The sequence below is a fragment of the Hemitrygon akajei genome, chromosome 11 (genome assembly GCF_048418815.1).
Source record: "Hemitrygon akajei chromosome 11, sHemAka1.3, whole genome shotgun sequence".
Lineage (NCBI taxonomy): Eukaryota > Metazoa > Chordata > Chondrichthyes > Myliobatiformes > Dasyatidae > Hemitrygon > Hemitrygon akajei.
The window spans coordinates 109,791,801-109,817,067 of record NC_133134.1 but is presented as its reverse complement, the minus strand read 5'-3'; the positions used below and the strand labels follow the sequence as shown (position 1 = coordinate 109,817,067).

The 25,267-nt window shown below is 40.5% G+C and overlaps 1 protein-coding gene across 8 annotated transcripts in view; it reads left to right on the top strand.

Annotated features, from left to right (window-relative positions):
- The window catches only part of LOC140735898 (engulfment and cell motility protein 2), a 200,809-nt gene extending 183,800 nt beyond the window's left edge, over positions 1 to 17,009 (top strand). For all 8 annotated transcript variants that reach the window (XM_073061487.1, XM_073061485.1, XM_073061486.1 and 5 more), the window contains 6 exons: positions 1,499 to 1,662; positions 4,326 to 4,438; positions 4,642 to 4,749; positions 9,043 to 9,125; positions 10,633 to 10,710; positions 12,624 to 17,009. In XM_073061487.1, coding sequence (XP_072917588.1) covers positions 1,499 to 1,662; positions 4,326 to 4,438; positions 4,642 to 4,749; positions 9,043 to 9,125; positions 10,633 to 10,710; positions 12,624 to 12,824 — 747 coding nt within the window. In that variant the 3' untranslated portion in view covers positions 12,825 to 17,009. The remainder of the gene's footprint in view (positions 1 to 1,498; positions 1,663 to 4,325; positions 4,439 to 4,641; positions 4,750 to 9,042; positions 9,126 to 10,632; positions 10,711 to 12,623) is intronic.
- Positions 17,010 to 25,267: the final 8,258 nt, after the last annotated feature.

Sequence of the window (25,267 nt, the reverse complement as noted above, 5' to 3'; positions counted from 1 at the left end):
AAATCAAATGCAAGTTGAAGCTTGGCGCTTTATCTTTGGAATACGGATGTTGGGATAAATATTTTTTGCCAAAATCTAGTTGTCTGTGAGCATCTGTCCAGAGTCCCTGGAGTGTAGGAGAATTTCATCCAGGTTTCGCCTGAGGATGGATGAGACCAGATAGGAAATAGTTTAACGGTGAAGGTAAAATATTTAAGGGGAATCTGAGGGGCAACAACTTCACTCAGAGGGTGGTGCGAGTGTGAGATTGAGCTGCCAACAAAGGTGGGGGATACCAGTTCAATTGCAACATTTTAAGAGAACTTTGGATGGGTGCATGGATGAGAAGGAAATGGTCTGGGTGCAGATAAATGGGACTTGCAGGAGAACGGGTTGGCACGTACTGGGTGAGCTGAAGGACCTGTTTCTGTGCTGTAGTATTCTGTGATGAAGGTGGTTACATAGAACTGTTAGGTATGAAACCTTTTACCAATTGCAAAGGCAGAAGGTGTGATATATTTCAAATTTGAAATGGTCTGTGAATTGGAGGGTGCGCAAGTCTTTGTGTCTTGGACATGATGGCGATGAAGGGGTGTCCAGGTACTCAGGACAAACCACACTTTACTCCTTTCCATGAAAATACTTATTCATCACTTGTATTTTGTGCAACTACAATGTACTTGTAGAGCATTAGAGTACAATGCACATTTCTGGTTTCCATAGTACAAAATGGGCAAGGTATAGAATTTATACTGATGATGTCTACCTGAGAGTTTATGCTTGTTTTTTTTAAAAGGAAAAAAAAGCACTGGTGAAGCTCATTTCCCCAGAAAGTGAGATTGTATGATGTCCAAAGAGTTTGTTAAGGTTATTAAAAGTTAGACCAGAACACTCAAACTATAGGTGGTAAGCTAAACTCTCTCCATGGCAACTCCTGGGGAGCACTCCTGAAATGGATTCCGAGATTCTGTGATGTACGATTCCCAAAGATCATTTGGGAGAGGAAGCAATTGGGAGAGAGGGTCCAGAGTGTCAGAAACAATCGGAAAGGATGTTCTGGGAGAAGATTGCAAATGATAATTGAGGTTGAGGAACTCATTGGCAGCAGGTCATTCAGGGTCACTCCTTTTTTTAATGCCCCTCAAAAGAAGGTTCTCTGGCAGACCTTGAAGCAGTAGAATTGTGTACTTGTGTGCAATTGATGTCAAGTGAGGACCCAACAGCACCCTGCCCGTTCGGCGGCTTTGCCAAGCACAAAGAAGAACCATGAGGTATGTCCAACAGAAAGTAGCTCTCCAGACATGGAGGCCTGTGTAACCTGGGGAGTTTATAATGAATTATGGAAGAACTGTAAGCCAGGGCAATAAATAGTCATTAATAAATCCAATACGAACCTTGGTTAGAATATGGAATCGGCTACCAAATGGTGATTGAAGTTAGGTGAGGACATGAGGAAGAGCTGGCAGAGAATGCACTTTTCTTTTGTAAATGCTCTAATTCTCTCATCTTACCTTGGCAGGTGATGCAGGTGGTACGTGAGCAGATCACGAGGTCCCTGGGCACAAAGCCAAACTCTCTGGACCAGTTTAAGAATAAAGTCCGTTGCATGAGTTACTCTGAGATCCTGAGGCTACGTCAGTCTGAGAGAATGAGCCAGGATGACTTCCAGTCTCCACCAATCATGTACGTCATGTTGTTATCCTACACTTTTCAACAGACTACTTTTTTTTTAAGGGCGTTGACTCTTGGGTACAAAGCTGTGTTGCAGAAAGTTGAAATCATGCCTCCAACCTGCTCCCAGACTTTGCTACAAAAACTAGGCTGAAGCTCCAGTGTTTAATCAGAAGTGTGTTATAGCAAAAGCTGAAGTTCTAATCCTCATGCAAAGGAACTTTTGTGGTTCACAGATGTTATGGATCCTACAGATAGATGTGAAAATCAGGGAGTTTCCTAGCATTCATTTTTCACCCAGTGCAATGAACAGAATACATTAAGTAGATGTCTGTGACTGCTTTAATTGCAAAATACCTACAATATTTGTTCAATGGGTATTACATTATATATGTTGGTTCATGCCCGCTTGGGAAAGGTCCTGTGTGAATGCCTTAGGCTACGTCCACACTACACCAGATAAATCCGTAACCAAAGCTTTTTCTCTTCGTTTTGACCCTCTGTCCACACTGAAACAGCGTTTTCCTCCTCTGAAAATGGAGCTTTACTAAAACACTCTCCAGTGTGTGTAAATCTGAAAACGCCGATTGAATGGTGTAATGTGTACAGGGTAACATAGAGCATAGAATAGTACAGCACATTACAGGCCCTTCGGCCCCCAATGCTGTGCCGACCCTCAAACCCTGCCTCACATATAACCCCCCACTTTAAATTCCTCCATATACCTGTCTAGTAGTCTCTTAAACTTCACTAGTGTATCTGCCTCCACCACTGACTCAGGCAGTGCATTCCACGCACCAACCACTCTCTGAGTGAAAAACCTTCCTCTAATATCCCCCTTGAACTTCCCTCCCCTTACCTTAAAGCCACGTCCTCTCGTACTGAGCAGTGGTGCCCTGGGGAAGAGGCGCTGGCTGTCCACTCTGTCTATTCCTCTTAATATCTTGTACACCTCTATCATGTCTCCTCTCATCCTCCTTCTCTCCAAAGAGTAAAGCCCTAGCTCCCTTAATCTCTGATCATAATCCATACTCTCTAAACCAGGCAGCATCCTGGTAAATCTCCTCTGTACCCTTTCCAATGCTTCTACATCCTTCCTATAGTGAGGCAACCAGAACTGGACACAGTACTCCAAGTGTGGCCTAACCCAGAACTTTTGAAAAACGCTATCATGACGTGCCAGAACAGATGGTAGCGGCAATGCGGCATTTCATTGTTTTCTTGAACGCAACCTCCAACACCACAACAACAATGGCGGACGGCTTCAGGAGACTGTCCCTGAGCAGAATATTACTGCAGCTTTGCAGTATGACAGAGAATTTCAACCCCCCCCCACACACATCCTAACAATTTCAGAACAGACGGCAACAAGACTGAAGCCAGAAGAGTTAGAAATGTACTCACCAAATACTTTGACCCATAACTTACTGAATAAATAAGTATACTCACTTTGTCCTGTTTTCTGTCCTTGCTCATATGAAGGTGGTTTACCTATTCATGCAAGTACTTCTCTGACAATAGATGTGTAACAGCCTGATGTAACATTGTATGTTAATACAGGATAACACTGATACAGACATGTTTTATACATTTAACAAGGTGCTTTATTAATGTATTGCTTGTGCAAACATTCAATAGATGCAATTGTCACTACTTCCGAAATGTCATTTTCAAGTAGTAGCTTATGTTTGTCGCAGACATGAAAATGTTAAGGCCAAAAAAGGAAAATTGTAAGTTTCACTTTTACTCAGGTAAAAATAAAATCACTTTTGCCCAGTAACTCGTTTATTACACATGTTAAATACAGCAAAATAATACAGAAAGACATTGCAAAAGTAAAGGCAAACAAATGAGGTAACAGCAAATTTCACTTTTGCCCAGTAACAAGCCTTATTGCGTTTAGTTGTAGCTGTCGTCCCTTTCATCGGTGAAGAGACTATGGCTGTAGGAAATGTTTCCAGGGTTAGTCAGTTTTTCAATGTTCATTGTCAGCTGGGTCATAATGTCCATGAACTCCCTGTTGGTTGCCTCCATACACTCCAGTATTTGTTTTTTCAGTTTTAAGTCCTTCTGCGCGAGAGCTAACAACTGTCTGTTGTTTGGCAATTTCCTTTTAAGTTTTTCTAGTTTGTAACCGGACAAACACACACCAAGTCTTTCACGGCGAGATTTGACACCATACGTGTCGCTTTTTTTCTGTAGATGTGTCCTGTGCATGCCCAGTACAAGGAGTTTCACCCAAATTCCCATTTTAATGTGGACAGAGGTATTTTCAAAAACGCCTGGTGCGGACGCCTATCGTTTTTACGCGAAATCAGCGTTTTCAAAATTATCCGGCCCAGTGCGGACGTAGCCATAGATTCCTACGTTCTTAGAATTTGCCTTACAGATTTACATTTTTCCAATCGGTTCTTATTGGCAATTTATGTTGTGTTCCTTTTTTGTTTTCATTGAGAGAAGTGGTCCTTGATGTGGACGTAATTAGAGCATGTTAACAGTGAGGACACAAAACAGCAGACCTGGAGATGATGTGTGGATAGTCCATAGCATTTTGTTAATTGGGTGTGGTTTTGTTTTGAAAGGCACACTGGTCAAAGACTTTTCTTTCTATACATGTCATGTGAATAAATACGTTTGCTTCAACCATTTACACTGACCTCAATCTCTGTTCTCAGTGAGCTGCGGGAGAAAATTCAACCCGAGGTGATGGAGCTTATCAAACAGCAGCGCCTGAACCGACTTTGTGAGGGCACTAGCTTCCGTAAAATTAGCAATCGCAGGCGGCAAGGTATCAGTTTATTGATTGATTGATTGATTGAGTTGCAGAGCAGAATAGGCCCTTCCAGCTCTTCAAGCTGCACCATCCAGTAATCCCCGATTTAACTGTAGTTACTGTTGTGAATGGTGTGGTTAAAGACAAATTTTGTATGCTGTTATCATTCATTCTGATCTCTATAATTCTCTTCTTCCTTTTCCCTCTATTTTCCACAGATAAGTTCTGGTATTGTCGACTGTCTCTCAATCATAAGGTTTTACATTATGGAGATCTGGATGAGAACCCGCAAGGCGAAGTGGCCTTTGAGTCGCTGCAGGAAAAAAGTAAGCAAAAAAAATTACTTGGCTGGAAAAGTGTTCACTACGGTCTGTGGTTTGTTTCATACAAAATAGAAACTAAAGGAGGTCACCTGGGCTCCTTAATCATCAGGGATAGAGACAACCAGAGATTCTCCACCCTTTGTGCGAAGAAATAAACTAAGTAGTGATTTGATCTGTATAAGCAGTATTATAGAGTATCACATGTACCAGGAAACAGTGACTATAACGTTTCACTGTATCACGTTACATGTGACAATAATCACCCCTAATAATGGTCAGACCACATTTGGAGTACTGTGAGCAGTTTTGGGCCCCGTACCTAAGAAGTGATATACCAGCATTGGTGAGAGTCCAGAGGAGGTTCAGAAGAATGATCCTGGGAACAAAAGAGTTAACATATGAGTTGACTTTGGGTCTATACTCAATGGGGTATAGAAAACTGAGGGAGGATTTCATTGAAACCTGCCTAGTATTGAAAGGCCTAGATAGAGTGGACATGGAGAGGATGTTTCTATTCGTGGGAAAGTCTAGGACAAGGGGACATAGCCACAGAATAGAAGGAATGGAGATGAGGGAGGGAGGAATTTCCTTAGCCAGAGGGTGGTGAATCTGTGGAATTCATTGCCACAGACAGCAGTGGAGGCCAAGTCATTTGGTATATTTAAAGTAGAGGTTGATATGAGGCATCCATTAGTCTCGAGAGACCATGGATTTGTGCCTTGGAACGCTTCCAGGGAGCAAGCCTGGGCAGGGTTGTATGGGAGACCAGCAGTTGCCCATGCTGCAAGTCTCCCCTCTCCACGCCACCGATGTTGTCCAAGGGAAGGGCAAGGGCCGATACAGCTTGGCACTGGTGTCGTCACAGAGCAATGTGTGGCTAAGTGCCTTGCTCAAGGACACAACGTGCTGCCTTATCCGAGGCTCAAACTAACGACCTTCAGATCACTAGACCAACGCCTTAACCACTTGGCTACGCGCCAACACAGTAGAGGTTCATAGGACTGCCGGTCTCCCATACAACCCTGCCCAGGCCTGCACCCTGGAAACTTTCCAAGGCGCATAGGGTTTTGATTAGTAAAGATGGCAAAGGCTACAACAAGAAGGCAGGAGAATGGGGAAAATAATCAGCATTGATTGAATGGTGAAGCAGACGATAGGCCAAATGGTCTAGTTGTGCTTCTGGGTCTTATAGCCTTATGTTGTATCTATATCCTTTTATTCAAGTTACTCTAGTTACTGAAACTGCTCAGCCATTTAAAAAGACAGTAGCTGACCTTTTACCTCAGCACAATATTCCTGCGAAAACAAAATCTTCCATCCCCATCTTGAATATACTTAGGAACTGAGCCTCCACAGCCCTCTATCATTATGAATTTGACAGATTCAGCAACCTCTTGATGAAGAATTTTTTTTCTTATCCCCATTCTGAAAGGCCAGCCACTTTACTGAATAGTGAATGCAAGTACGTAGGAGTAGGAGAGGGCCGCTCTGCCCCTCCAGTCTGCCTGACATTCAATATTATCATGGTTGAGTTGCCCCAAGAATCATCACCATAGTTCCCATAGTTGTCATTTCCCCAATTTTCAAAAATGTATCTGCCTTTTTAAATGCCTTCAGTGATCCAGCCACAATAATCCTCTGGAACACTTCCAGAGAGTCACCAACCTTTGTGAGAAGAAATTCCTGTGCATCTCAGATATAACTAATCACCCCTAATCTTGTACCTACATTCCCTTTTTCAAGATTCTCCAGCTAGTGGAAACATCTCAATATCTATCCTGTTTTGTCGCCTGAGGATCTTTTGTTCCAATAAAATCACTTCTTATGTTTCTAAAATCCAGAGAGTACAAGTCCATTTTCTTTCTATTGATTCGTAAAACTACATTGACGTTGATTACATTAAACTTCTCCAAATAACTGGCATTCCTTCTTTAATTGTACACTCCAGCATCTTGCCAGCAATGGATGATGAGCTAACTGGTCTCTGGTTCTAGACTCTTCAGCCAAGGGAAATGTTAACCTTGCATTTTCCCTGTCATACATTTAAGGATATTGCTGGTTTCAATTAAATGACCTATCTTCTGAACTTGAGAGAATTCTATTCATTCTATTCAAACTCCTTATAGAATGAATTGTCCCATTCCAGGAACCTGACAATGCATGTTTTGCTGTATTCCTCTATAGTCAGTATACCCTCTCAAAACAGAGCAGTTGATAGTCTAGATAATGCAGTTCACCAGTCCCCTGTATATTTTCAGTACAATGTTGTTAATTTTGTACAAAATTTCCTTGCAATAAAAGGCACCTATAATTTGGCCTCGTAATTGTTTTCAACACCTTTACATTAGCTTTCAGTTACTCATCCAGGTCTTTCTGAACACCAATAACTTTTGGTGTCTTACCATTTTTAAAAAACCACTCAGCCACTGTTTCTCCCACCACGTTTTTCTACATTATATTTCACCTAGCACTGCTCATCTATCCCCATTGATCTATGTGGTTTATATATCCTTAAAGTCCTTTCCATCCTCGCCACCTACATACCAACTCAACTTGAATATATTGCTCCTGGTGCCTTCATCTAAATCATTCATATATATTGTGAACTGGGGCCCAGCTCCAATCCGTCTGGGACCCCGCTTGATTATTCTTGCGCTAATAACCGAATTTCTTTTCTTCCCTTGCTGTTTGACCCATTGAGTTCCTCTAGCAGACTGTTTGTTGCTCCTGATTCCAGTTGATGTAGTCTCTTGTATTTTCTGTCTTTTGACAAATTTTTGCTGGTTTATTATTGCCATTCCTATGTGCTCTAATTTATCTAATAGCTTCTTACATGGCACCTTATCAAAAGTCTTCTTAAAGTCTAAAATAGCACATCTTGCTGCTCTTAATCTATATCACGATCATGGGAGAAAGTCCAAAATAGCCATGCTTTTCCTTACCTATTGAGTTACAACTCAAAAGTCTCTTAACAGACTTGTCAAACATAACTTTTCTTTCCTAATTCCATGATGACTGTCCAATCTAATTATTATTTTCTATGTGCCCTATTAGTAATAGATTCTAGAATTTTTTGGTATTGCTTTCAGACTAATAGGTTCCATTTTCTCACTCCCTCATTTTTTAATTGGTGTTGGTTATATTGGTTCACACAGGTAAGAAAATAACAATTCTGCAATAAATGGAATTATTTTTAAGATGACAACCAGTGCATCCCCTAACTACAAATACACTCCCTTCAACACCTTGTGATGTGTCATCTTGTTCATGAGTTGTGGATCATCAACTTCTAGTGCTATTCATTTCCCCGGTACTTTTTTTTTAAAACATACTAATGATAATGTCATTCTTTCCATTCACTCTAAACCTGATGTTCTTTAATATCATCAGGACGTCTTCTGTAAAAACGGGCACAAAATATATTGTTTAATAACTCTCATTCCTCAGTTTAATTCCTTCTGTCTCATATGGCAGGGTAAAATTAAAAATACCCTGTTCCTATAAATAGAGGGCTTTATTGTTACAACCTTAAATCATATTATCTTTATGCCCTCAGTAAAATTAAACACTTGATCACAATGTATTAAATCTGCTTACAAGAGCAACTAAAGATATTAACTCAGAACTGTCTAATGTGAATCTGAAATTATACTGATTATATTTTACTGTTTACTAGTATACTGTTGCCATCACTAATATACACTCAGTGGCCACTGTATTAGGTACACCTGCTTGTTAATGCAAATATCTAATCAGTCAATCATGTGGCAGCAACTCAATGTATAAAAGCTTGCAGACGTGGTCAAGAGGTTCAGCTGATGTTTAGGCCAAACATCATAATGAGGAAGAAATGTGACTTAAGTGGCCTTGACCATAGAATGATTATTGATACCAGATGGAGTGGTTTGAGTATCTTAGAAACTGCTCATCTCCTGGAATTTTCCAGTCAGCAGTCTCCAGAGTTTTTAGAGAATGGTACAAAAAAAAACACCCAGTGAGCAGCAGGTCTGTGGGCAAAAACGCCTCATTTCCATGAGAGGTCAGAGGAAAATGGACGACTTGGTTCAGGCTGACTGGAAGGCAATAGTTACTCAAATAACCACATGTTACAACTGTTGTTATGCAGAAGAGCATCTCTGAATGCACAACACTTTGAGCCTTGAAGTGGATGATCTACAGCAGCTGAAGACCACAATGGGTTCCACTCCTGTACCTAAAAAAAGTGGCTGCTAAGTGTGCATTAAGATTCCACAATACCTTTTGGTCATTAGCCTGCTATTTTTTCTCCTTATTTAGTTCCTGTTGCGGATATCAAAGCTGTGGTAACTGGGAAAGACTGTCCCCATATGAGAGAGAAGAGTGCCCTAAAACAAAATAAGGTATATTTAAGCTATTTGTAGTCGGTTTGCATTGGTGCATTGTGGATGTTTGACACATGCTAACGTAGCAATTGTTCATGAAACGATCATTATCCAGTCTATCTACCACCCTAGGAGTCTTGTGATCATGATGGTAATGACAGTGACTGATCATAGCAATCTTTAGCAATAGGTTTGCATCAGATCCAATCATGAGGACAGGAAGGTCAGTGGTTGAGAGCTCTGAATGTGTCACTCATTCTTGCCAAGCATTCTATACTTAACATAAATCACGTCTCAATTTATTCAGTGTATCCCAAAATGTTACTCCCTGTTTTTAAAAAAATCTATTCGTTAATCAACACCAATTACTTCAATCCATGAAGCCCATTTCATTGATTTGTCATGTTCACTAAAATATTACTTTCAATTCAAATTGAATTCAGTTACCTTCCCCCTTCCCCACTGCCTTTACACTTCCAACGGTTCAAAGCATTAGCTTTGCCTTATCATTCTACTGTCTTTAAACAAAGTAAAATAACTTGTCATTTACATAATGAAGTCCCTTTAGAATCATAAAAAGCAGTAATCATACAGTCTCCTCATATAATTTCCAGCAAGAGCGTCTGATTTATTTTATCACTCCTTACAACCTACTCTTTTCACACCACTATTACAGCTCAGGGCATTGGAGTTTAAAACCGGTGTCCTCTGTGAGAAAGTTTGTATGTTCTTACCGTTCGTGCGTGGGTTTCCTCCAGGGGCTCCAGTTTCCTCTCCCAGTCCAAAGGTGTACACATTCAGTAAGTTAATTGGCCATTGTAAATCAACCTGGAGTTAAATTGGTGGGTCAGAAAGGCCTTCGTTCATTTTCTAAATAAATAAATAATCTTTCAGATTATTCTCCATTTCTGTAACCTTTTGATAATTATGTGCGATGATAACCAGAATCACATATAGTATTTTAGATGTTGTAGCACTGATGATTTATAGAATGACAGGGTTACTTCATTATTTTACTGTATTGTGAACCTTGCGTATAATTGTCACTTCTGTCCCTGGCATTGTGGTGATAGCAAGTTATTTTCTGTCAGGACTCTGACATGTATATAATCCTATAAGGGTACAAGCATGAATATAGTGTGCAAATATAATAGACAGTATATTTACACAAATATACATTACCCATCTCAAAATTGTGATTTAACACTTTCTAGCCAGACTGAATTTTATATGTATATTTTAATACACTGTGATAGAATCAGAGGTATTGTACAACACCCTATCGTAGTAACTTGTAGATCCTCGTGGACAGAACTGTATTTAATCCAATCATTCTGCCAGTATAATAATACACAATTATGGTGTCCTTCATTTCATTATGTTTGGAAAAACTGAGGTCAGCTGTTTGATTTACAAAGTTATTGTAGGACCAGATCTGAAATACAGAGTTTACAAAATTGAACCTTTTTTTTAATATTAAAGTTTGTTTACTGGCTTCACTCTCTTTCCTTCTCCAATTTTCCAGGAAGTCCAAGAGTTGGCTTTCTCAATCCTACATGACCCTGACGAGGCCCTAAACTTTATAGCTCCAAACAAGTATGAGGTCAGTTTACGGTCTTCTGACTTTCATTAATGAGATGTGTTTGTTGTTCAATGCATGGCCTGGCAGAATGTGCGTTTGAAGAGCAAAACTCATTTCTAATAGAATAAACATGTTATCCTCAACTTGGCATATAACAAATAATACCTAAAAAGCTAAAAAATGCTTAGGAATTGATTTGTCATGTTCTAAGCATTTGCCATTCTCAATTTTATTGTAGCTTTTCCTTGTTCCTTCCCCAGATACCATATCAGTTTACCACTTTCTCTCATGCAAATAGTGTAGTACAACTTCATTGACTAAACACGAGGAAATCTGCAGATGCTGGAAATTCAAACAACAACTTTGTCTCAGCCCAAAACGTCGACAGTGCTTCTCCTTATAGATGCTGCCTGGCCTGCTGTGTTCCACCAGCATTTTGTGCGTGTTGTTGTTTCAACTTCATTGACTAGTTGTTTTGTAGGATTTGCTTGGCTGGTGGCTAATTGTGTCTGAACTTTAACAGGCCTCACTGTGGCAATACCGTAAAGTCTAAATTTGCCATTTTCCGGAATCTATACATTTACTGGTTCAGCAGAGGTGACTGAATTGAAGTTCTAATGGGATTCCTTCTCCTAATCGTGCCCCAGGATCTGCTTCTGCTGATTATACTAAATGTTGGGAGTTATCCACTTACTACTAGTTTAAAGAGACTAAAAGGATTAGAAGAAGATTTGCCCAAAATGGAAGAGTCCTAAGTAACATAGAAGCGTAGAAACATAGAAAACATACAGCACAATACAGGCCCTTCAGCCCACAAAGCTGTACCGAACATATCCCTACCTTAGAACTACCTAGGCTTACCCATAACCCTCTATTTTACTAAGCTCCATGAAGCCATCCAGGAGTCTCTTAAAAGACCCTATCGTTTCCGCCTCCACCACCACTGCCAGCAGCCCATTCCACGCACTCACCACTCTCTGTGTAAAAAAAACTTACCCCTGACATCTCCTCTGTACCTACTTCCAAGCACCTTAAAACTATGCCCTCTCATGCTAGCCATTTCAGCCCTGGGATCTTATTATCTTGTAGACCTCTAGCTTTGTTTTTTAGATGATAACTGAAAGTTTCATTCTGTAAGAATGAAAAGGAGTAGTTTGAATGCAACGAGTTACCTCAGTCTTAATGTGTCCTTCGTCAATATTATGAAGCTAACCTTGGTTAAAGTAAATTGGCATAGCAGACATCGTTATAAAATTTTCCAGAAGTTCACAGCTTAATTTTATGCAGAAAAGCTCAAATGCTGGAAATACAAACATCAACATATGAGAAGTTGTGTGCAGATCTTCGATATAGAGCATTTGTCAAGAACTGAAAAGGAGAGGCAGGTGAATCCGATTCTAATAAAAAGGATGGTTGGAACTTCAACGACAACAAAAATTCTGGAAGCACACAAAATAACTCAGCATTTGTGAAAAGAGAAACCGAGTCAATGTTTCAGCTAAGAGACCTGTTGTTAAAACTGGAAATATGCAAAGGGAAGTGTATTTTAAGTTGGAGGAGATGATGGGAAGTATCTGTGGTGAGTGAACTGTAGGTTATAATTATCTGGTCATTGACTTGAAACATTGTCTCTGGTTCTGTCTCCACAGATGCTGCCTGGCCTGCTTAGTTTATTGCTTTTTCGTTGTTTTTTAGATTTTCAGCATCTGCAGTTTTGTTTTTGCTTCCATTGTTGCAACTGCATGCCTTTAAGGTTTCAGATCCCATTTTTAAGCTGACTAAAGATTTCTTTTGTTTGGAGTCTTTGCCCACGTGAATTCCTGACAAGTCAGAAATGACCTGTTGACAAAACAAGGTTCACTGTTTCAAAACTACCTCCTCTTGTGCAAAGATTGAAAGTGCTTTTTTTAACATTCTATTTGTGTGCTCTACAGTACTGTATCTGGACTGATGGATTAAATGCCCTTCTGGGAAAAGAAATGACCAGTGAACTGACCAAGAATGATCTGGATACTCTGCTGAGTATGGAAATTAAACTTCGGCTGTTGGACCTGGAGAACATACAGATTCCAGAGGCACCTCCTCCCATTCCCAAAGAGCCCAGCAGCTATGACTTTGTGTATCACTATGGCTGAACAGTAGTGTGACCAGCACCTGGCAAGCACAAAAGAAAATGAATTTAAAACAATGAATAATGCCCTATTTCAACAGTTGTTAGAAAGATCTCCCTTTGTTAAGAAACATGCTAAGTTCTGTAATCTGTGGTAAAACAGCATAACAAGGAGCAAAAGAACAGCATATTGTATTTCTCATCTGTAGTAGGGTCTCAGACAGAATACTGGTCCCTTTTTAAAAAGAGTTCTATGCTTAATATTTTTGACAGATATAGGAATTTGGTGAATAATGTGATTTGGTACAGTGAAGTTTATATGTTGGTTAATGTTCTATCAAGTTAACTAGATTTTTTCACTGTAATTAGACAATCCTCTATCAAACATTATTCCACCATTTGGATTCTGTTTGTGTATTTAATCCTGTACGCAACAAATATTTACTAAGAGAGCCTATGCACTTTCTGTTACATGGGAGTATCTTCAAAATTGTTGCCTGAGAATGCTTCCTGATGTTTGACGGCTTTAACCGATCTCCTTAGTCAAAATTTATTCTTCTCCATCTGAATTCTGCTGGCAAGCCATTGGCTTTCCAGTTGTGAAGGGAGATGCAAAGACAACTGGAAAAGCTGGCAGAAATGGTGGGGAGAAGGGTCATGATTGAACATTAACCTGTTCTATGATACAAAGTTGTTCATAGTCTGCTCAAACTTCAATTTTTCTCTTTTAATGTGATTTATGATACAAGTCTATTTACATATGCCAAGGCCCTATAATGTTTTAAAGTCTATGAGCGCATGTTACACACATGTGTTGTACAGCGCTAGGCATGTTTAATACCATTTGAACTTTGGGAAAGACTATCAGTTTCATCACTTCCCATCTCTGCCTTGGTTCCAGCTTTCGATCTGGGACTTTTTGCGGAAGAATTAAATGGGTACTTGAAGAGATTATGCTGAAGACACTAAAAGTACTTACTTTGTGTTGGCAAAGTTTATGAAAAAATTTGACTAGATTATGGGCACTGAACTCAAATAGCACTTGAATAATAAACAAGCATACAGATTCAAACATCATTAAAATTATTACTGAATTAAACTAGTCAATAAAGATTCTTTGCTTTAGATAGTTCCAATGTTACCGTATTTAAGGTAACCATTAATCCTTAGTTATAGATATTCCACTTGAATCAGAAATAATTTTAATCTTAAGGCAATGTAAATACTGCAGGGAGATTTACTGTTCACAAAGGCAAACCTGTTTTATTGTAATCAGAAAAAGATCATTCTCCTCCCTCTTGCGTAATTGGTCCTTACACTCAATTTACACTCCTCCCACTTTCTCTAAACCCAAGGTGTAGCCATGGGCACCCGTACGAACCCCAGCTATGCTTGCCTTTTTGTTGACTACCTGGAACAGTCTATGTTCCAATCCTTCATTTGTAATACTCCCCAATTCTTTCTGCTCTGCATTGCTTTGTGCATCTATGGAATTCATCAACCTTACCTCCAACTCCCACCTTGTCCTCAGATTCAATTGGTACATCTCTGACACCTTTTCCTTCTTTTTCGATCTCTCTCTGTCTCCATCTCTGGAGACAAACTGTCTACTGACATCTTTTATAAACCTACTGACACCCACAGCTATCTTGACCATACCTCAGAAGCTATTGCCTTTTCTCAATTCATCCATCACTGTCGCATCTGTTCTCAGGATGAGACTGTCCATTCCAGAACAGCTGAGTTGCTGTCCTTCATCAAAGAATGGGGTTTCCCTTCCTCTGCCATTGATGCTGTCCTCACCCCCATTTCCTCCATTTTCCAGGCATCTGCCCCTACCCCATCTAACCACTGCCACTTGTCCTTATCTGCCATGCCACAACCCCGTGTACCCAGCACCTAATCCTCTCTGACTTCTGCCATCTTCAATGGGATCCTACCAGTAAACACCCCTTTCCATCCACCCTTCCACTTTCCACAGCGATCATGCTCCCCGTGACTTATTGGCCCTCCTTCCCTCCCCACGGATCTCCTTCCTGGCACTTATCCCTGCAATCCAGACAAGTGCTACGCCTGCTCCCTCACTGTCATTCAGGGCTCTTAACAGTCTCTCCAGGTGAGGCAACACTTCACCTGCAAGTCTGTCGGGGTCATCTACTGCACCTGGTGTTCCCAGTACGGTGACCTCTACATTGGCAAGGCCCTACATAAATTGGGGGAACCACATTGTTGAGTGTCTTCACTCTGTCTGCAGTAGATAGGATTTCCCATTCTACTTCGCATTCCCATGGTCTCCTGTACTGCCAAGATGAGGGCATAGTCAGGTTGGCGAAGCAACGCGTCATATTCCATCTGGATAGCTTCCAACCTGATGGCATCAACATCAATTTCTCCAACTTCTGATAATTTCTTCCCCCGTCCACCCCCCCATTCTGCGTCCTTCTCGTCTCTTCACCTATCCATGCCCTTCCTCCTTCCCTTTCTCCCATTGGTCACTCTCCTCTCCTATCAAAGTCCTTCTTCAGCCCTTACCTTTTCCACCTATCATGTCTCAGCTTCTCACTTCATCTCCCCCTCCTCCCCCCACCCACTTTCCCCCTCACCTGCCAGCTTCTACTCTTTCCCCTTCTCCCCCCCCCCCCACTGTCTTATTCTCACCTTCCTTTCCAGCCCGTAGCATTGACTGCTTATTCCCCTCGATAAATGCTCTACGACTTTCTGAGTTCCTCCAGCATTTTGTGTGTTTCCAGGCTGGAAACAATTTCATGGTTAGTGTCTCTGCTGTAACCATCTTACTATTATCTCAGCTGAACTTAAACTGACAGATTTGAAATTATTTACTCTACTTAATTATGGGTTGCTGGAAGACAAGAATGTGACAACTGTAACCACTTCAAAATGTTGCTTCAGCTGTCTGTTTTTCTGTTTGAAATAGTAATTGACACTGTAGAGAAATTGGTGAGTTACAAAGTATTAAGAGCAATGTGCACAGGTTCGTACTGTATCTTCTTAGCTCCAGTTGTCTAAAGTGGAGAAACTTCAGATATTTCTTATTTATCAGCATTAGACAGAATGTTGGCAATTTACAAATGACAGTTCATGTTACATTGAGTAAGTTGTTTTTATCTTCACGATGAATGACAAGGTTGTTTGGGACTAATTCAAAAGCTTTAGAAAACTATTATATCTGCTTATACGTACCACACTGTGGTCTGCTTAGCAAAGGGTAACGTGCACAAAGCATGTGGGCCATCTAACTGAGCTGTATGCAAAATAATTTAAATTACACATTATAAAGAGGCTTTAATTTTTTAAAAATTGTACCTAAAATCTGATTTCAGTACTGAAGATTTGGGAAGTAATTTTTTTTATGGGTGATACCACCTAATATTCTAACTAATATGAAGGTCAGAGAAAGAAAGGGAAAATGTGAAAATACTGACAATAAGACAGTTACTACAAATCTAGTCCAGATTATTTCAGTTTTAAGCCTTTTCCTGTTCTTGTGCATAACATATGAACAAAACAGTGGCCTCTCTGCGGATTTTTGCTCATCTTTATCATGGTAGGGATACAGAGCAAGTAACGTGAATGTGTTTGTCTCAGCGTTTACCAATTAAGGTGAAAAGAATAAATTGTTCTAAATACTTGCTTTTAAAAGAATATGCCACCATTTTAGAAGGGAAATGCTGTTTCTCCCACAACCTCTGCTATTCAAACACATGGCTTAATGCACTTGTGTAATTCAAGGCAATTGAGTTGAAACAAGCTTACTGAAAGCCACTTGGTTTACCCTAGTGAGCTAGAAAGCTTGTTAAAAATGCAAAGGGATCTCCAGTAGATGTCAGCAAGCATACTTCTTTTAAATTAAGTTCAACTCTCCATTGGAAACAGTGAAAAAGCTGAAATTTTAAACTCACTGCCAGCAAAAGAATTTAACGTTTGTAACAATCTCAGATGAGTGGGAGGTACAGTGAGTGAAACTTTTTAATCGCATTTTGGGAGAATATTTGTCTGTTAAACTGTTCATTGGTCAGTGTTATAATAGCTGTTAAGAAAAAAAATGAAATGGAAATATTTACCGTACACTGAAATCTATAGTAAGTCTTCATTTTTGTACAGAAAGTATTGGTTAACTATCAGTATGTGCACTGAGCCAGTGATGTTGGAATATTACTACAGACTATAACATGTGTTTCATCTCTCTCAACTGTGTGCTTTGTTTGATTGTATGTTCCATTTGCAAAGAGCTGAAAATACAGGGCATCTTGGATACATTCAGCAGAAACAATTATCCACCTCTCACTTAAAACAACACTAAGTTTTTATCTCTTCATTGCCATCTCCATTTAATTGCCTTTGGCAGCAAAATTCTAATACAGGACATTATGATGTCAAAATCTTTCTCAAGTGTCATCAACCTCTTTTTAAGCAAAGCCATATCAAGAGTTGGTGACCCAAGTCCATCACAATACTTTCTCACCTCATTCAACTCAAATCAGATTTTCATTGTCTTCACATCTCCACTTTCTCATTCAAAGGCTATTGAATGAACTTCCTAATTCTCTGACTGCACTGTTTTATAAATGAACTTTTGCCATATAGAAGTCCATATTTACAAAGAGAGTTGATCGGGGAAAATAAAAACGGAACTTTCTGGAGCTCTCAGAATTAACATTTCATGTTGATCACTTTTCATCATAATTCTTGTCTCTCCTCTGCATTTCTTGTGAAATGCTCAGAAATAGAACATCTAGAAAAATATAGGTTTTTATTCAAGTATTTTTTTAACACTACTCAATCTGGGTTCTCTTTAGATAGAAGAATTGGCTTCTGGACTGGGATCTGGGATGGGACTGGGAAAACTCTCTTTCTAAGAACTTTTAGGGGACCTTCATCTGTGCCAATATATTCAATGCTCTGTTTATGGTACAAGATAAAAGCAGATGCACAAGGTCATAACCAGCCACGTAGAAAGGCTGCAATGCTACTAATGACAAGATCCAGTTTTCAAAGCCTCTGCTGTGACATTCCCTCAGCCCCCCTCCTTTTTTGGATTATAACTAATTTTGATGCATTTTAACAAGGCTTTCAGTGATGAGTATTGTCTTAGAACTCTGAAACATAAAAACTAATTCAAAGGAAAACACAGAGCCAGGAATAACTTGTTTAGCGAGAGGCGCAAATATGGTGTAGTGGTGTGGTGACATGCAATTTACATACTTTTACATATAATCTGCAATGCATTATGTAAGCAACAAAGAATGCTTAATCAAATGCATTTACAATATTATTCAAATAACACTGAAATATTAAATATACAAATCTCTCCCTGCTTAGCTCTAAACTGCAACTCAATATGGAATGCATCTATCTCTGGCTCTCCCTGTATGTCATTTTAACTTGTCCCATTCAGGCCTAAAGATTTAATCAGTGTAGAGGAGCGCTTACTCTTGTGAGATAATGTCTTTCCTGTCAAGAGATCACACTGCTTTGTAGGAGAGACTTCTCATTGTGAAGCAGTCTTGGGTTCTGGGGCTTCCTTTGTGGTGGTTGTAGAAGTTGACTCTGACTGCAAGAAGTGGTTCTGACAGCTCTGGTTATGTTGTTCAGGACATGTTGGCATCTGAACAGTGCATGGCAAGCTTCCCCGAATGTGAGTACCATGTCTGGCATCACCATTTCCTTTACCTCTCACTGCTTTGCCCATTGCCATTTCTTCCTGATCTGTAGTAATGAGTTCAAAGGGTGGAACACTGTAGCCAAACCCTGTTATAATTGACAAACTCTAAGAAGGACCATAACTGTGGCATGTCCTTTGGCCTTGGGACATCCACCACTACTTGAATTTTCTCAGCATCCTTGTGTAATCCTTGTGTGTCAATTGTATGACCACAGAAAGTGAGGCTTGGTTTTAAGGAATTCACACTTGTCATATCATGCTCTGAGCCCATAATCTTCTAATCTCTTTAACACTGTCATGAGATTTTGGGGATGCTCCTTGACATCCTTGCCTACAGAGTGCTGGTGCAGATGCCATTCCAATAATAAGCTGAATAAAGCCCTTTGAATATTGCTCATGAGAAATACTTCAGACTCTGCTTCCATCTCCTTCTGTAGGCACGTCTCAGCCAAGTCTACTTTGCTGAAGTGATTTTCTCCAGAAAGGTTTGCAAAGATATCCTCAATCCTGAGCAGAGGGTATTGATCTAATTTCAGTACTGTACTGGGTTGATGGTGAACTTAAAATCACCAGAGATCTTGATAGACCCATTCTTTGTGGCTAGTGGGACCACTGGTGTTGCCCATAGGCTCCACTCAACCTTGCAAAGAATTCCTTCAGCGATCTAGCTCACTGGCTACATTATCACAGATGGTATAAGGAACTGGATGGGCTTTGTAAAACTTGGGTGTGGCATTTTCATTTAACACTATTTTACTTGTGATATGTTTGAGTTTTCCAATGGCATCCCTGAACACTGTTGTGACATCATCCAGTGTCTTTCTGAATTCACTTTCAGTTGACTCTTTCAAAAATCATTGGACTCTGGCATGGTGCTAGAGGACTGGAAAATTGCAAATGTCACTCCACTATAAGAAAGGAGGAAGGCAGCAGAAAGGAAATTATAGACTAGTCAGCCTGACCTCAGTGATTGGGAAGATGTTAGAGTCAATTGTTAAGGATGAGGTGGTGTACTTGGTGACACAGGACAAGATAGTACAAAATCAGCATGGTTTCCTTCAGGGAAAATCCTGCCTGACGAAACTGTTGGAATTCCTTGAGGAGATTACAAGTAGGATAAATAAAGGGGATGCAGTGGATGCTGTATATTTGGACTTTCAGAAGGTATTTGACAAGATGCCACACATGAGGCTGCTTACCAAGTTAAGGACCTATGATATTACAGTGAAGTTACTAACATGGTTCAAGCATTGGCTGATTGGTAGGAGGTCGTAAGTGGGAATAAAATCCTTTTCTGATTGACTGCCAGTGACTAACGGTGTTCCACAGGAATCAGTGTTGGGACTACTTTTTATGCTGTGTACCAATGATTTAGATGACTTTGTTGCCAAGTTTGCTGATGATAAGAAGATTTGTGGATGGGCAGGTAGTGTTGAGGAAGCAAGTAAGATGCAAAAGGACTTGGGCAGATTAGGGGAATGGGCAAGAAAGTGGCAAATGAAATAAAATGTTGGAAAATGCATGGTCATGCACTTTGGTAATAGAAATAAATGTGCAGACTATTTTCTAAATGGGGAGAAAATCCAGGAATCTGAGATGCAGAAAGACTTGGGAGTCCTTGTGCATAACACCCTGAAGGTTAACTTGCAGGTTGAGTCAGTGGTGAGGAAGGCAAATACCATGCTAGCATTCACTTCAAGAGGTCCAGAATACAAGAGCAAGGATGTGATGCTGAGGTTTTATAAGGCACTGGTAAGGCCTCATCTTGAGTATTGTGAACAGTTTTGGGCCCTTCATCTTAGAAAAGATGATCTGGCATTGGAGAGGGTCCAGAGGTGGTTCACAAGGATGATTCCAGGAATGAAAGGGTTATATGAGGAACATTTGATGGCTATGGGTCAGAAGGATGAGGTGGGGAGAGGGGCTCTCGTTAAATCCTTTTGAATGTTGAAAGGCCTTGACAGAGTAGATGTGGAAAGGATGTTTCCCATGGTGGGAGAGTCTAGGACAAGAGGGCACAGCCTCAGGATAGAGGGGCACCTTTTCAAAACAGATGTGGAGAAATTTCTTTAGCCAAAAGGTGATGAATTTGTGGAATTTGTTGCCACATGCGGCTGTGGAGACCAGATCGTTGGGTGTATTTAAGACCGTGATTGATAGGTTCTTGATTGGACATGGCATCTAAGGTTACAGGGAAAAGGCCAGGAACTGGGATTGAGGAGGAGATAGAAAAAGGGATCAACTATGATTGAATGGTGGAGCAGACTCGATGGGCCAGATGGCCTAATTCTGTTCCTATGTCTTATGAACTCTATCACAGGGGATCTGGCATGCAAATTGCAGATGGATCTCCAATCAAGTTGCAGTCGTCACAGCCAATCACATCCCCAAAGTGATGGCCCTCCTGTTTTTAAACACATAGAAGCCATATTTTTTGCTTACTCACTTAATTCCTCTATATTTCACCATAAATTCTGCTCATATTTGTATTGTCTTTACTAGCCTTTTCCTTGTAGAAATTCTGACATTATGTTATGTTCTTTCTAGTTTTGTCTCATTTTACTTTCTCTATCAATTTCATTCATCAGTTACTGATTTCTAAAAAGTTGCAAATCAAACTTGACTTTATGGCAACTTAATACGTCATTACATTAGCTTTAATACTGTCATTTTTCCTGTAATCCCCAGTTGAACCATTTTTCCTGCTGTGATTTTGTGCCATCATCTACAAGGCATATAGGGTTTCGATACAATATTCTGTAGTTGCCTAGATAAATGCAGCACCAGGAAAGTTGACACCATTTTTTTTTTGTTTTAAATGTTTTAATAGATGAATTTTGGTTAGAGTTAAATTTATTTTTTTCGGAAGACAAACTACAGGTGCCATATGGTGTTTACACTATTTGTTCTTGATCTTTCATCTTACAATTAGTCACTTGGTTTTTGGGCAGACAAATCCAAATGCCTCATTTAAATGGATAACTGGACATTTACTGAAATCTCATGTTGCTTACTGTCTTATCACTTTGAGGAAGAGGGTGGGAAAGAATACTAAAAGAACAATTAGAAGCAGAGGCTTATTAGAATGGCAACTTGTTCAATCCCACAGAGCACCTGAAAGTAGATAACTGGGATCTTGGGTTGCTGTTCCCTAGAGAGAACTGGTGAAGACTGGAACAACACAATCAGTGCTTTCCCATGATTGCACTATCCTCCAACAAGAGTTGACTTCGATCATATTAAGCTGTCATTCAGTACGGAGGATGACTTGCTTCACTCAAGTTTTGTGCTAATTCATGAAGCCAATGTAGGAACCATAGATTTTCTCAGATGGTGCAGCTGGTGCCTGCTGGGGTGGGTGGGATGTTTGTGGGGTGGTTCACTCCTTTTGTCACTTGTGCATAACCTTAATCTTGATACTATCCTAAATCTTCTTCTGAGCGGTCAGGAAGCAAGGATTCTCAGGAGTTAGTTGGGATGTTAAATCTGTTTAAGAAGGGTTTTGCATACCCTTCATCTGATAATCTAATCCCGTGATAGTTCCTACAATGGTGTTTCTTTCTGTTCCTAATGTGAACTATTTTGCTTCCATCTTCTGTTTGCAGTTCAGAGAATATTCATGTAACACTTACCCAACAAGCTGGTATATGTCTAGGGGAAAAGGAGATCCAGCCACTCACCAACCCCACCTTCCGTGCACGCAGGTGCTGTGAGAATCAAGTTTATGCCGCACGTACACACACAATATCAAAACTCACACCAAATACCGTTATGGAATACACTTTAAAGATTTTACTGAAACTAAAAGAGTACTATGCAATACTGTATATATGAAGGAAAAGAAAATAAAGTAAAAGGCGCCAACTTATCAAAGTTCAGTCAGTTTAGTGCACATCGTTGGAGCTCAACCATCAAACCATTTGACCCCTCATCACTTTCCTCCGACCTCCACGTCCTCGCACCTGGGACCACCCCCGGTGGTCGACTGAGCAGTGCAGCGCACGTCCACCTTCCTCGGCGTCTCCTTCCCGCCTCCCCTGAAAAGACCACGAAACCCCCAAGCTCGCAGCCTCACAAGACAAAATAACACTCCCCATTGGTTAAAAAATGAATACAATCCGCATATCAGCAAGTCCAAAGCTAAACAACTGCGAGAGAAAACACTTATCAAACATAAAGGCATTCCTACTCTGGCAAACCAAAGAAGCCATTTTGATTAACATACACAGTACATTGTACATTCACTAAGGTGATCCTGAGGAAAGGTTAAATGGGTTGGGAATTTATTGGAGTTTAGAAGAATGAGCTGTCCTCAATGTAACATGCAAGATTATTGAACAAAATCCAGTCCACTGGAGGAACTCAGCAGGTCTAGCATCATTTGGTGGGATGGACGGAATTGTTGCAGTTTTGGTTCAAAATTCTGCATCAGGACTGGGTTTGCAAACAAGAATGTTGGCATGTTTAGACTATAAGAGATCGGAACAGAGTTAGGCTACTCTGCCATTGCATCGTGGCTGATTTATATCCCTCTCAACCCCATTCTCCTACCAAGAACCATTCAACCTCCACTTCAAATATACTCAATGACTTGGCCTACACCGTTGTCCATGGCAATTCACAACCATCTGGCTGAAGAAATTCCTCCTCATCCCCGTTCTAAATGGACTCACAATATAGCAAACATCATCTCCACATCCATGCTATCTGTGCCTTTCAATATTTGAATAGGTTTCAATGAGATGTCCCCAACATCTCTTGACCCCCCCACCCATTCTTCTTAACCTCCAGTAAGTCCAGGCCCAAAGCCATCAACCAATCCTCATATGTTAACCATTTATTCCTGGAATCATTCTTGTGAATCTCCTGTGGACCCCCTCCAATGTCAGCACATCTTTTCTAGATAAGGGGCTCCAAACTGCTCACAATACTCAGTGCGATTTGACCAACATCTCCGAAAGCCTCAACATCACATCTTTGCTCTTGTATTCTAGTCCTCTTGAATGAATACTAATGTTTCATTTTCCTTCCTTCCTACCGACTCAACCTACAATTTAACCTTTAGGGAATCCTGAACAATGACTCCCCAATCCCTTTGCACCTCTGATTTTTGGATTTTCTTCCCATTTATAAAATAATCTACAGCTTTATTCCTTAGGCCAAAGTATATGATGATACACTTCTCTACACTATCTCTGATCTACCACTTCTTTGCCCATTCTCCCAATCTGTCCAAGTCCTTCTGCAGACTCCCTACCATCTGCCCTGCCACCTATCATAGGCAAGTAGGTAAAGTATTTTGACAGGGTAAAGGCAGAGAGGATATTTCTTCTCATGAGAAAGCTGACAAACAGAAATCATGGCCTAAGAATAAGGAGGGCCCATTAATAATTGGGAATAAAAACATCAGCCCAAAATTGAGTCACAGAGCAGTTGTCAGTCAGGCCAGAGTTTATGTGCTACAAAACAACACACACAAAATGCTTGAGGAACTCAGCAGGTAAGGTATTGTCTATGGAAATAAATAAATGGCCGAAACCCTTCTCCGGGATTGGAAAGGGAGGGAGAAGATGCTAGAATAAAGAGGTAGGTGGGGGGGAGGGGAAGGAGGACTATCTAGAAGGTGATGGGTAGAAGAGATTAGAGGCCAGAGGGGGAGTAATGGGGGTTGGGGGAAAGGAGGAGGAAAAATTTACTGGAGGGAGAAACCAATGTTCTCGCCATCAGGTTGGAGGCTAACTAGAGGAATACAAGGTGATGTTCCTCACACCCGAAAAATGACTCATGGCAAGGGAGGAGGCTGTGGATTGACATGTCGGAATGGTAACGGAGACAGGAATTAAAAGGATTGGCCTCTGGGAAGTTCCGCTTTTGGCAGAGGGAGCAGAGGTGCTTGATGAAGCGGTTCCTCTTCATGCATTAATGTCTACAGAACAAAGTCAAGCACCATCACCAAATTAGCACACCCCTCCCAATGAGCTTAATGCATTTTATCAACATTTTGAACAGAAATACAAAGTAAGTTTATTATCAAAGTACTTACACTACCCCAACAATCTCCAATCCACCCAAACTCGTAGTTAATACTGTGGACTTAAGATCCACCTTTGGGAAAACTAAATGCACACCGAGGATCTGGCCCACGTGGTGTCCCTGGCCATATTCTTTGATCCTGTGCAGATCAGCTGCTGAGGGTATTTGTAGACATTTCCTATCTGCTTTAAAAAGATCAGCATCATCCCGGTACCAAAGAAAAACAAGGTAATGCACCTTAATGACCCCCAGTGGGTATGGCATCCACCATCACAATGTTCTTTGAGAGGGTGGTTATTACCAAACATTAATTCCAGCCCAGACAACCTCAACCTACTGCAGTTTGCCAACCACTGAAATAGGTCTTTGGTGGACCTGGCTCTACCCACTTCTCTGGACAGTAAGGACTGTAGTTTACAGCTCTATATTCAATACTATAATTCAAAGCAAACTCATCTCCAAACTTTGAGACCTGGAGTCAACAACTTCCTGCAACTGAACGCAATACATAAGAATGGGAAAAAAAAGAAACTACGAATTCTGGTAGGTAAGTATATATATAAAACAGAGCTAAATTAAAGAAGTAGTACAAAAAAAATAGAAATAAAAATGTAGTGAGGTAGTGTGCATGGGTTCAATGTCCATTCAGAAATCAGATGAAAGAGGGAAAGAAACTGTCCTCGAATCACTGAGCGCGTGTCTTCAGGCTTTTGTACCCCTTTTCTGACGGTAGTAATGAGCACAAGGCATGG